The 13,445-nt window shown below is 41.4% G+C and overlaps 1 protein-coding gene across 1 annotated transcript in view; it reads left to right on the top strand.

The window, feature by feature from the left end:
• The window catches only part of PKHD1 (PKHD1 ciliary IPT domain containing fibrocystin/polyductin), a 334,621-nt gene that overhangs the window by 234,324 nt on the left and 86,852 nt on the right, over positions 1–13,445 (top strand). Inside the window, exon 46 of the mRNA XM_054970556.1 lies at positions 583–754. Within this exon, the coding sequence (XP_054826531.1) occupies positions 583–754 (172 nt within the window). The remainder of the gene's footprint in view (positions 1–582; positions 755–13,445) is intronic.

Genomic DNA, 13,445 nt, shown 5'->3' with positions numbered 1-13,445 from the left:
TTTGCTGGGGATGGTGAATCCTCACACAGCTAGGACCAAAAATGAACCAAAATATAAATGCCAACACAAAAATGCTTCTTTTGTTATTATTTTTAAAATGTTAAATGTTATTCAAGCCTTTTTTAAACTGGATCCTGTTTTTCAGATAGACTCTATTCATCTTGAAGTCTGTGATGGAACAAATCAAATGTTTCCCTTGCTTTTGAGATAGATAATTTGAAGAGAACTGGTTTAGAGTTGCATTTGTTTTTTGATCCCTAAACTTTTGTGGATGGGGAGAAATAAGTGCTTTCGCTGTGTACATCTGGCTATGACCAGTGCCTACATATTCTTGATTTTCTTGCAGCTGTGAATGGTCATTAACATGCTTTGCTGTGTATATCAAACAATATATAGCAGCTAAGCCTCAAAATGCTAATGGTTTGTTGTGATTGAAAAAAATGTTTATTAATTTATTTACTTCCTTTCTTGACCCCCTTTCTTATTGAGACTCAAGACAGATTACGGGGTTATAAAAGGCAGTGCAAACTAGAGTCTGATACATACAAATAATCCTGGCTATGCTTTCTTCTAAGACAATAGGTTTGGCTCTGTGTGTCCTGTTTCCTAGATCCAATTGTTCCACCTCCTCCTCCTCCTCCTCCTTCACTTTTGAGATGGTCTGATTCTGCATCTTGGGATGGAGTGACAAAGAGCTGGGGTGGCTACAATCACAGTGTCCCACTACCTGGCGATGATGTCATTATTTTGCCAGGTAAGTAAATGTTAGTAGTGTTTAAAAGTTCTAATTATGCATGTATGAACTCACCTGAGTATTGCATTCCTCTTCATTGCATTGTGTCCCCTCCACACACACACACTTCAGCAATAAAGTGGGTAGCTGTGAGAGATAAGGACCATCGTGGTTGCAGTTTCTCACGTGTGGAATTCCGTTACCCTCTCTCTTCACTTGGCATCATGCACAAGTCTTTTCCAGGACATGGCCAATACATTTTTATATGGCTTGGCTTTAAATCATTAATAAATTAATGTGTTTTCCCAAGATTATCTGTAGTCCCTAGTTGAATGGGAATTTAATTGTCAATTTGTTTTGGTTTGGATTCAGGCAGTTTCATTTTAATTGTCTTTTTAATTCTGTGCCAACTGCCATTTTAGCTGCAGCTTATATTGTAAAAAACAAAACAAAAAAAACCATAGCCGGCACACAGTTTATAGAGCTGAATAACTCATGATGGATAAAAGTTTCATGTCATACTGTAGTGATAGCAGTGCTCTTGCTTTCAAACTATTGAATGACTTGCAGCTGTAATGGAGAGCCAAGCTGTAAAACCAGGACGCCTACATTTCCCATCAAAACTTGAGGGAAGCCGACAAGTGTCCAACCTGTGTCAGGCGTCACTTGTAGTTTGGCTCTCAGGATTCACGACGACCACAGCAGTCTGTTTGAAGAGCCCATGCAATTCCCTAAGTTCACCCTCACTTCTTCTGGTCTTTAATTTTCTGATTTTTCTACCACGCTTTTCACATCAGCCTGGCGAAGCAAGCTGCTTGTGCTATGAATGGTGCTGCTAGATCTCTTCAGGAAAAGCAACTCATTTGGAATCAACTTTAAGCATACGCTGTTTTAATTTTAGCTGTTTTGTTGTTTAATTGGCTTTATAGCTGTTGCATTTAATTTGTTGCAAAGACACCCTGAACATAAACACAGAGTGGTATATAGACAGAGTCAGCATGGCCTAGTGGTTAGAGTGTTGGACTAGGTTTGAGTCCCTGTTCTGCCATTGAAGCTGGTTTTGACTAGTCACACACTCTCTACCTAACCTTCCTCCCAGGGTTGTTGTGGGGATAAAATGGAGGAGGGAAGAATTATGTGCGCTTCACATCTGTGTAACTTTTTTGTTTTAAACTTGCCCTTGGACCTTTAGTACGGCCCCTCCTTACATTACCATAAATGTTTATCTTAGGAGGGCCCTGGTAACAACCAACACACCTTTTTTCTCTACACACACAGAGTTTCAGGGGGTCTTGACTTTACCCAGGCTTATACCCAGGGCTTTTTTTCTGGGAAAAGAGGTGGTGGAGCTCAGTGGGTTGCCCTCAGAGAAAATGGTCACATGGCTGGTGGCCCCGCCCCCTGATCTCCAGACAGAGGGGAGTTTAGACTGCCCTCCGCGCTGCTCAGCTGGAGATCAGGGGGCGGGGCCACCAGCCATGTGACCATTTTCAAGAGGTTCTGGAACTCTGTTCCACCATGTTCCCCCTGGAAAAAAAGCCCTGCTTATACCACAAACACCTTGTCATGGTTATAGCTAGAACTATAGCAGAACAGTTGCTGGATATGACCAAGAAAGAAATAAAAGATGATTTTGTACACGGAAACAGGGCTAGCCTGGCCTCAGAGCTAGACATGCTACAAAGGGAGTATAGAGGCCTGGAATAGAAAAACCTTGTAGAGGAGCATGAAACAGTGGAATAACACAGTTATATGGCCTTGTGTAGATTAGAAGAGCCATCTAACTCATAGCGATATACAATTTATTAAGGCCCAGGTGTAGAATATGGCTGAGAATGGCAGGAACGTCCAAGTTCACTGAAACTGGCAATATTACTCAAGGATAAATAGATGCATTGGTTGAGGGCCAAAAGATATTCATATGTATGAGAAACTTGTAATCACTAATTTTACATAGCCTTTTTAAAGAGGTAGCCAGAATGAACTATTGTTACACATTTTAAGAAGGTGTTTCAAATATGGATAACCTCGTCTCGTGTTTGACATTATAAAATAGTAAGTTAGCCAAAAATTTGCGACTCTTTAAAGTAGGACAGACAGCTATTGTTAAGAAAAAGTTCTGAAACTATAAATATGACAAGAAAAATTGAACGAGAGCTTCCTGTTAGAAAGGGCCTCCTTGCCTGTGACCACCTTATCTTTGGGTAAGACGATACATTTTTGGACTTGTGTAATTGCTCTTCTTGAACGATCTATATATTATACGTTGGTATTATAAGAAGGGTTTTTTAACAGATGGAAAATGGCAGAACAGTCAGTGTGTGGGGGTGGCTGTGGGGGTTTGCTTAACCAAAATTAGAATTTATTTATAAGCACATAATCATGATGGTTGCAGAGTACTGATTATTATTTTTATTTGTTTTAGCTCCATCTTATTCTGATAACAAAATTAATCAGAAGTCTTACAATCTTTGGATACATGTTACAAGTCATACATTTCGTTTCATCTCTACAATTCCATCATAATTATACTATTTTTTATTATCACTATAAGTCTGCATTCTTTAATTCTAGTACTTCTTTACCCTGCACATTCATTTGATTGTATTCTGCTAACATATAGTTGTGTCTCTGTTTTATACTTCCGTTTCACCCATCTATAAAACGGGGTCCATTTTTGTTTCCCGTCATGTCCATTTTTTTCTTTTATTAATTCTGTCAGTGTGTCCATTTCTGCCATCTCTAAGGTTTTCTCAATCAATTTTTCTTTTGTTGGTATATCTATGTTTTTCCAGTATCTGGCATATACTATTCTTGCTGCTGTTATTATATGTATTATCAAGTATCTATTTTCCCTATTTAACTCCTCCGGTATTAAATTTAGTAGGAGGATTTCCAGTTTAAAGGGTATATTTGTTTCTAGCACCTCTTGCAACAACTCATGTATCCCTTTCCAGTATCTCTTCACTTTTTTATATAGCCACCATATATGGAAAAAGGTGCCCACGTTCTCTTTACACTTCCAGCATTTATTGGGTACTTGTTGTACATCTTTGCTAATTTTTTCTGGTGTCACATACCACCTATAGATAATTTTATATGGGTTTTCTTTAAAGGTGGTTGATTTTGTTATTTTGATGTTACTCTCCATGTCTGTAGCCATTGCTGCAGATCTATGCGGTGTCCCAGATTTTATTCCCACTTTGCCATATGAACTTTTAAGGCCTCCTCTTCTGTCTTCAATTGTTTTATGAAGGCATATAATTTTCCTATCAGTGTTCTGGGAAGATATTAGAACAGATTTTAAAGGACTCAATCTATAAGCATCTGAAGGACCGATCAGTGATCCGGGGAAATCAGCATGGTTTTGTTCCTAACAGATCTTGCCAGACCAACCTGGTTTCCTTCTTTGATCGAGTGACCAGCTTACTGGATCGGGGGAACTCTGTTGACGTGATTTATCTGGATTTCAGTAAAGCTTTTGATAAGGTCCCCCATGACATTCTGATGGGCAAACTGGAAGACTGTGGAGTGGACTATAGGACAGTTCAGTGGATAGGGAACTGGTTGGAGGACCGCACTCAAAGAGTGGTGGTCAACGGCATGTCATCAGATTGGAGGGAGGTGTCCAGTGGGGTGCCGCAGGGCTCAGTTTTGGGCCCGGTTCTTTTCAATATTTTTATAAGTGATCTGGATGAAGGAGTTGAAGGGCTGCTCATTAAATTTGCTGATGATACCAAATTGGGAGGAGTAGCAAACACCCAAGAAGATAGAATTAAAATTCAACAAGACCTGAATACTCTGGAGAAGTGGGCAGCTGTGAATAGGATGCAATTCAACAAAGACAAGTGCACAGTATTACACCTGGGCCACAAAAATGGGAAGCACAAATACTGGATGGGGGATACACTTCTGGGCAGTAGTCTATGTGAAAGGGATCTTGGGGTAAGAGTGGTCTGTAAACTAAATATGAGCAGTCAGTGTGATGCGGTGGCAAAAAAGGCTAATTCAATCTTGGGTTGTATCAAAGGGGCCATAGCGTCGAAATCGCAGGAGGTCATAGCCCCTCTCTATACTGCCTTGGTCAGGCCACACCTGGAGTATTGTGTGCAGTTCTGGAGGCCTCACTTCAAAAAGGATGTGGCCAAAATCGAGAGGGTGCAGAGGAGAGCGACGAGAATGATCAGGGGTCTGGAGACTGAACCCTACGAGGAAAGGCTGAGGGCCTTGGGAATGTTTAGTTTGGAGAAGAGGAGGTTGAGGGGGGACATGATTGCTCTCTTTAAATATTTGAAAGGCTGTCATTTGGAGGAGGGCAAAGAGCTGTTCCACTTGGCAGCAGAGGGTAGGACCTGAAGCAATGGGCTTAAATTACATGCACAAAGGTACTGGCTGGATATTAAGAAAAACTTCTTCACTGTCAGAGTAGTTCAAAAGTGGAATCAGCTGCCTAGGGAGGAGGTGAGCTCCCCCTCACTGGCAGTTTTCAAGAAGAGGCTGGATGAATACTTGTCAGAGATGCTTTAGGCTGATCCTGCACTGGGCTAGATGGTCTGTATGGCCCCTTCCAACTCTATGATTCTATGATTCTATGAGCTTCAAAGCAGTTAGATAAGGCACCTGCGGCTTCAGTAAGCCTGTGAAAGCAAGGCACATTATGGCATTTGCAATATGACATCAAGGTTCAGCATTTATAATGGTTCACAGTAACAGCAATGGCTCATTGTAACAGCTCAGCTTAAAATAATAGTATGGATGAGGTGCAGACATGACATTTGAATTTAAAGAATAGAAGACAATAAAAATGAGAATAGGGTGGACACATATAGTGTGATGAGCACATATTAATACACACAAAAATATTAAAACTTGGGAAGTGATAGGGTTGCAGGATAGGGACATAGGGGGCATATGATATCAACGTTGATGTCACTATGCTACTTCCACGTACAGCTCAGAAGTGACAATGGGTAGCTGTAGGAATTGCTGGAAAGTCTATGGTGAACTCTATGATTTGACCATAATGTTTTTGGCAATTCCTAGAGCTATCCACTGCCACTTCTGGATTGTGATGTGCCGGCATGGAGGATGTCAGCATTTTTTTTTTTTTGCTGTACTGAGGTAATTGGCTGGAAGCCTCCCACCATAGTATGAGGCCTGGGAACCTTACAAAGTAGTAATGCTACTGGTCAAGCAACTGAAATTGAGGGTTTGCTTTGAATGAAGAAGACTGAGAGGACAGAACAGGGTTAGGAAACAATGTGTGAAGCAAAACTAATAATGTTTAGCTTAAGTGAAAGAAAACTAAGAGGGGAATAGCCATAGAAAAATGCAACTCTTTGCTGGGTCCAGTATTTGAAGGGGTTCTAATGAAGCAATATGCATCTGTTGTATCAGAGATTGCTTTCTGATTGCTCCTTCAGTGAAACAAACCGAGCAGTTGGTCATTGGAACAAGCTGTCCAAACATGTTGCAGAATGCTTTGGGTGCTTTGTAGAGGAGTAAAGGCAAAATGCTCATCTTATTTTTCTTGCACAGTGAATTTAATACGTGCCAATTTTACTGTTGGTCCAAACATATGGGGTAGGTGAGGATACAGGTGCATTTCTTTCAGTTCCAGTAGTGCTAAGGATTTATTGCTGGAATGCCATTAACACGATATGCTCTATTTATGTCATTTCAGATTCAGGTTATGTTTCTTTCATGACTCAGCAGCTTTAAGTTCACTGCATTTGAAAGTGATTTGTAATAATTGTTATCACAGGTCACTGGGCTAAGTATTACAATCATAATACAGACCTGAGGTTGTTAAGTCGAGAATGATTCTTTTCACAATGTTGTAAAATAGGCATTAAAACTAATTTCTTCCTGACCTAATCCTAATAATCGAAATCTAATTTCTTCCTGACTCTAATCCCAATAATTGTGTTCTTGCCCACAACACTGAAACTGTAACAATTGTATATTTTGTAAAATCACACCGGCACAGAACTTGGAATACCAACTCAAAAGGCCCTTTTGCCTGCATAGCAGGATGGTTCCATACACTTAACAAACTGAAGCCAGTGTTCTTTAGGGCAATTTTGAATGTATATCCTATCATAACATTTGGCCTGTGTTTTTGGAGTGGTGTAGGTAGAAGCATTACCTCTTGGCACAATCAGATGTGTTCTTCCACGTCTGGACATTTCCCTCACAAATAGTGGAAGAAAGAAGTTTAGCTATAATAGAGGTGGATATGGGATTTAAATAAATCTTGCTTCCTTATTGTTCTTTTGGTTCTGTAAGGTTGTTTTGTCTAATCCTGAATCTGCTATGGGGACATGATGCCATTTTATAGCCTAGGTTTTTTAAAAAAAACATTTAAATGTTTCCACAGCGATCCAATCCTCCCAGGGAGTTTGATGAAGGAAGATGAGGGGATTCTGGCCTCCTCACCCCCTTGCACAGTTTTCAATAGCAGAAACGGCCACAGTTTTGGCACTTGAAAATATCGTAAGGCATTGGGGGAGAGGGGAGTGCTTATCCCCTGCCTGGTGGGATCCTCCAGGACTGGGCACCCTGCAGAGGTTTTTAAAGTAAAAAAAAAAAGTTCTAAAATGGTGCTGCTTCCCCACAGTGGATTCAGGGAGAGGGTGTTGTCTAGTTTGGCCCTAAGATGTATTATTTTATTTATTTATTTTATTTATGTCATTTATAGTCTGCCTTTCTAACTAAGGCGGATTAGACAGTGTGAGATTAATACAGTCAGTTTCAAAGACGTTCCCATAAACAATGTCATAGGGTAAATAAATACAAGTTTACAAAGACATAGCTGTCATGTCTGAGCCCCATCCATGCCACTTTTAGTGATCCTTTTGTGCTGAACCAATGCATTCTGCTGTAACTCGATGTCATTTTACCAATGTCGCAACTATTTCTTTCACAGGTTTTCACAGGTGTTTATCTAATGAACTGCAACAGCTTCCAGTGTTTCTGACCTTGTATGCTACTCCCTCTCAGACTTTGCTATGTCTTGCTTTCTAGTGACTCACCTTGATATTACAAATATGTGAAACGCTCTCACACAAGAAGAGCACCAAAATCTTGTTTATGATTGGGAGGGGGGAAAGGAGCAGACTTGAATGTTAAAAGAGAAGTCTCTCTCACATGATGTCATTCCTGTCAACTTTTACTCTTGCTGCTTAGATGCTTACCTTGCTTCTGAGTAGTCCTATGGACATATATATGGCAATGATCTGATTTCTGAATAAAAGCCATTTAACCAAGAACCTGTGTCTTGCTGCAATGGTCCAGGGATCTGTCTGCCGTATCCTGTCATCCGTAGCCTGACAATAGCATTAGTAAGAATCCAATACAGAGTTGAAGAAATGCTGAAACAGAACATAAGCAATTCTAGGGCTGACATTAGGCCACATGAAGCACAAGTAACTCATCGGAGCACATATTTAAGACCACAGGTAGTACATAAGGCAACCTAGTGGAGAAGTCTATGGTACTTAACTCGTTAGCAAAGCATCTGAGTGCCCCTCTCTGCAATACAAAAGCCATTTTGAATAATTCGGTTTTGCATTGTTTGCGGAAGGTTAGGGGAGTGGGGGCTCCCCTGACCTCGTCAAGCAGGCCATTCCACAGGGTAGGGGGCCACTACGGAGAAAGCTCGTGTGTGCTGCTGCTGCTGATTTCACCCGTGTGCAGGCTGGCACCTGAGGGAGACCCTGTTCAGATGAGCGAAGCTGCCGTGGAGGAACATGGGGAGGGAGGCCGTCCCATAGGTATGCTGGGCCAAGGCATAATAAATATATGAAGATTGAGTTTGCTCAAGCAGTCCTAAATAGAGGAAACCAGCTTTCATTCTAGGCTTACCCACAGAATACACCCATTCTTCATGCCTTCACCTTTTTGAGTTTAAATATAACACTCCTGACATAGGGTGTGTTGGGTGGAGAGAAAAGCATGTTATAATTCCAGGCAATGGTATGTTGTTTTGAAGGGTATGGATATGATATCACGTAGCCTCTGGCATTTTTTTTTTTTTAGTGGTGGAATCTGCTCTGTTGTGTTTCCCCCCTCCTAATTTTGATTTGCTTTGAACTTTTTCTGTTTGAAGAGATGACTGCTGAAGCCCTGTATCTCATATAATAAAGCTTCCGTTGTTCCTGATTTCCATTTGGCGGTATGTTTATGTCATTTCACAGAGCATGAGGGCTGATCAAAGGCATTTTGTGTCATTGCTGGAATCATTAGCAAGCTCTCTGTTTTTTTGTCAGAGCATTATGATGGTGCAGTGTTATTTCTGAACTTTTGTCTGGACAAAAACTCATAATACACAAATTATATTTGCTTTTAAATTATTGGAATGGTGAATTTAGGTCTTCGTTAGCATTTCCATATAGTCCATTTGTGGAATAGGTCACATGATGTGGACAGAAGGACCAAAGAGCCAATTCTAACATAAGGTCCCACCATCATTATCTGGACAAAAATCTCAAAGGCTGTGATTTGAGGCTCCAGGATTAGTATTTCTCTGTGGCATATGCAGAATGAGTCACATGAGGTCATGTAAGTATAAGACAGAAGGAATGCACAAGACTTTGAATCCTTCAGATTTTCTTTCTTTTCTGGCATGTGAAAAAAAAAGCTCAGTTCTAGGATGGAGCCCCCTGATGGTGTGTTAAATACATTCCTATCTCATTCCACCGCATAAAATACAAAGCGATTGTTCATCTGCAGGCCTGTACATAGATCCCATAGTAGAGCTCCACTTGTATAATTTGTGTAACGATAGTCAATCAAACCTATGTTGCTGATATGCTATCGAGTCCACAAAAGTTGTGGCTGTGTATCATAGGCAATACATGCAGAATGTGCAGTTTAGCAAAAATTAAATGAAACTAGGAAAGTAGGGGGAAAGATCTTATTCCAGGCTGGAAAACAACGTATATTATGCATGGGAAGAGTGCGTCAGTCTCTTTTCACTGGCTGGACAAATTGTACTTGTCAACGATACAGGTTTTTCCCTGCATTGTTGTTGTTGGTGATTCCACAACCGAATTCCCCAAGCTAATTTAGCGAGTGTATCTTTCTTTCCTGTGCTGCTGCTTTTATTGTGCTGCAAGGTTTTTCTTCTCATTTCGAAAGCAAGGTCTGTGAGGCTTGCGCTGCCGTATAAAAAAAGCGCACATAGATTGGTAAAAAAGGAAGGATGATTAATGTGGAGAAAGCCTTCAGTGTGTTTGGTATTTTATAAAGTGCACGAAGAGCAGTCCCTGCCCCAAGGAGTTTACAGTCTTCATTGTGATGTAAAGGAAGCAATAGAGAGAGGTGGGGGATTAGGGTTGTGGCTACCATTCATAGCCACAAGAAAATCACGAAAATGTAGGCATGTAGGGGCCTGGAGATTTCTCAGAATTACAACTGATTTCCAGACAAGAGCTGCTGTAGCAAGTGGTGTAGTCAAATGGTTGGGCTGTGAATCAGCACTCTGCTGGTTCGAATCCCACTACTGCCACAAGCTCAGTAGGTAAGCCACGTTTCTCAGGCCCAGCTCCACAGCTGTATTGTGGGGATAATAATAACACTAATTGTGTTAACCCTTCTCAGTGGGACACTAATCTGTCTAGAAGAACGGAATATAAGCAGAGCTGTTGTTATTTAACAGAGATCTGTTTCCCTGGAGAAAATGGCTGCTTTGAAGGGTGGACTCTATGGAATCACATTCTCACTGATGTCACTTCCCTCCTCAAACCTCACCCTCCCCAGGCTCCAGTTTCCAGAAATTTCCCAAGCCAGAATTGACAGCCGTAGGTGAGGGTGGGGATCACTGAAAAGAAAATGGGTTCATTCCAGTTCAGGCTTGGCTTCAGTAAGGCAAGGGGTATTGTGCCAAAGGCTTGATTGAAAAGGTGAGTTCTGATGAGGGTTTTAAAACAGTATAATGACATATAAATCTGTAGCGTCCTTCTGCAGTGAGACCCGCAGGTAAGTGCTGAAGGCACTCCAGGGTTAGCAACTTCCATGCTGAAATAGTGAAACAGGAAAACTTCAGCCACGAAGGGATGGTAAATATGGGATCTGAAGTGCAAGTCTCTTGCCCAGGCCACTGTGGTTGCTCGCTGAGCAGCAGACATATGCATCATATCAGGTGCTTCTTCTCCAGGGCTTTTCCTAGCACTGTTCAAAGTATTGGGTTGGATGGTAAGGAATGTGAGCAAAGTGAGCTAGAGGAAGGTAACTTCCCCACCCCTCCCCGCACCCCTCCAGCCTTTTTTGGCCCTGGAAATCTTTGGGTCAGTGGAACTGAAGGAACAGTATGTGTGTGCGGGGGGAATTCAGATTCTGCAGCAGGAGGGGGGAATCAGCAAAAATTTCCCACTCTTAATCCGCAGGTGAAAAAGCCATCCATTCAAGATGGCACCATAGGATCAAAACCATGGCATTTAGGTTTGGTTCCATCCTGCTGATAATGCGGTTTCACTGCAGCTTTTAAGAATCCCTGCTGATGCCTCACCCGCCCGCACAGGCCGGCTTCTTGATTGCAGCCGTCTCTCTTTGCACTGCAGTTTCTCCCTCCTGCCTCCCACATGTTCAGGAAAGGCATCTTACACAGTTCGGGGGGGGGCGGCTTTTGACAAATGCAGTCTCTGGTATTACTATTGCAAGAAGGTGGGGTGGGGTATATATGATCTGGGAAGCAGCTCCACGCATAAGGGGCCTGTAGGGAGAAAAGGCAGAATCTCTTCAGCAAGCTGGAAAGCTTTAGATAGCAAAGTGTGGGGAAGCAAGTCTCACTCGCGTTTTTTAAAAAAACTGAATGGGTAGTCTTTATGAATTATAATAATTCACACAATAGGCAGCATTCACTTAAAACCTGCTCAGTCAGAAATTTTCAACCAATGTCACCCCTATAGCAACATGGGTGGGGGGGGGGATTGCTTACTCCTATACTTTACAAAACTGTCCTGAGAAACATTTTTTTAAAAGGCTTTCTTGAAAAACCAAGCTTCACAGGACTTTCTGAAGTCCAGAAGTGTTGGGATTTGACATATATCATTGAAAGGCCGATCCACAATTTTATTTTTATTTGTTTACTTCATTTATACCCTGCCCTCCTCAGTGGGGACACAAAGCAACTTCCATCGTTCGCCTTTCCTACATTTCATCCTCACAACAACCCTGTGAGGTAGGTTAAGCTGAGAGTGTGTGACTGGCCCAAGGCGACCGAGCGAACTTCCATGGCAGAGTGGGGATTCGAACCTAGATCTCTCAGATCCTAGTCCAACTCTCTAGCCACTACACCACACTGGGAGTGGCCAAGAGAATGTAAGTACCAAAAATGCTTCCCAACGTGAGAGAACAGCTGACCAAGACTGTTGAAAAGAGGTGAGTGTATGTACAGGTGTATAACAGTGTAGCTTGTCCCTCAGGTATATCGGCCCCAGGCTGTAATGGGCTTTAAGAGTAACAACACTTAGATTTGAACTCACAAATAAATCCATTCCCAGTGAAGTTTCTTCAGCACTGGAATAGTATGTTCAGTTCTGCTTATTCCATTAAGCTGTTGAGCCTTTGCTGACGTGTTGACGGTGAAGGACCCGCAGTTTTTCACAGGATGGTGGCGCTAATGTGCTCTGAGTTGCCAATGCAATTTAACTCACTGCCTTTCTCTTGTGAGGGTGGAATTCAGTGTAATCCACAGTTACTCCTTCCTAGCGAGTAGACTCAAATCCCTTCAAAGCCTAAGGATGCTCTAGAAGTATGTATTCTCAGACCTACAGCTCTGAACATCACCGGTTAGTATTTTCAATCATTCTTCCCTCAGGGAACCATTTCCACATAGATACATTTTCTGAGGACTGATTTTTCTCACAGAGGAGCACCATGAGAAAATTCTCAGGAACCCCAGAGTTTCTCAATGAACTGTTTGAAAACTACTGATCTGAATATGCGATATGATGTCTTCATAGACTTCTTTATTATTTTTTTAAAAAGATATTCCATATGTTTTTTTTCTGAGTGCAAAAACAGGCTTGTCTAAAAAAAACCCCAAACCGATTCAATGAATGAAAAAATGTGTTAATAAAGTAACAATAGGTGATACAGATATCGTTCATGCCAGTGATCTTGTCATTCAAACGGCATGTATGGATACAAGGCGATTCTGCCTCTATTCACAATCTACTTGACCTCTGCTTCTTTTGTTTATTTATAGCACAAGGAGTGAAAAGAAGCCTTCTATTCTCCTTGGAGCCATCTGTTTTCCTCTGTTTGTTTGACTAGTAACTTGACCTGACGATAATGTGGTGTCTGAATGACAAAACAGATTGATCCATTGTGTAACTCTTTTATCCCTGGAGTTCAGTTTAATAGGCGGTGCGGGGAGGGAACACAGGCAGTCCCTCGAAAGCAGGAAGATCATTCTTTTTGGCTTTGTGCTTTCTTAAATAAGTCTGTTTCGTTAAGCAATGTTCACTAACAAGCGTTCCTCTGAATTTCTTCACTGATTGGGAGATGGGATCAAGGGGCAATTTGGGTCTGTTTATTTAAAAAACAGATTGAATTAGATTTGCTTTTTTTAAACTAGAAGTTAGAGCTAGTAATTTCCATAGTGCTTTGAGATTCTGAATCCTGGGCTATATTCTACCTCATTTTTACAGAGTACTTTAATCTATGAACTGGTGCTTTTTTCATACAGTTTTCCCCTGATGTGAAC

This window comes from Eublepharis macularius, chromosome 1 (genome assembly GCF_028583425.1).
Source record: "Eublepharis macularius isolate TG4126 chromosome 1, MPM_Emac_v1.0, whole genome shotgun sequence".
Classification (NCBI taxonomy): Eukaryota; Metazoa; Chordata; class Lepidosauria; order Squamata; family Eublepharidae; genus Eublepharis; species Eublepharis macularius.
Note: the sequence above shows the minus strand (reverse complement) of the source record. Positions and strands in the feature narration are given on the sequence as shown.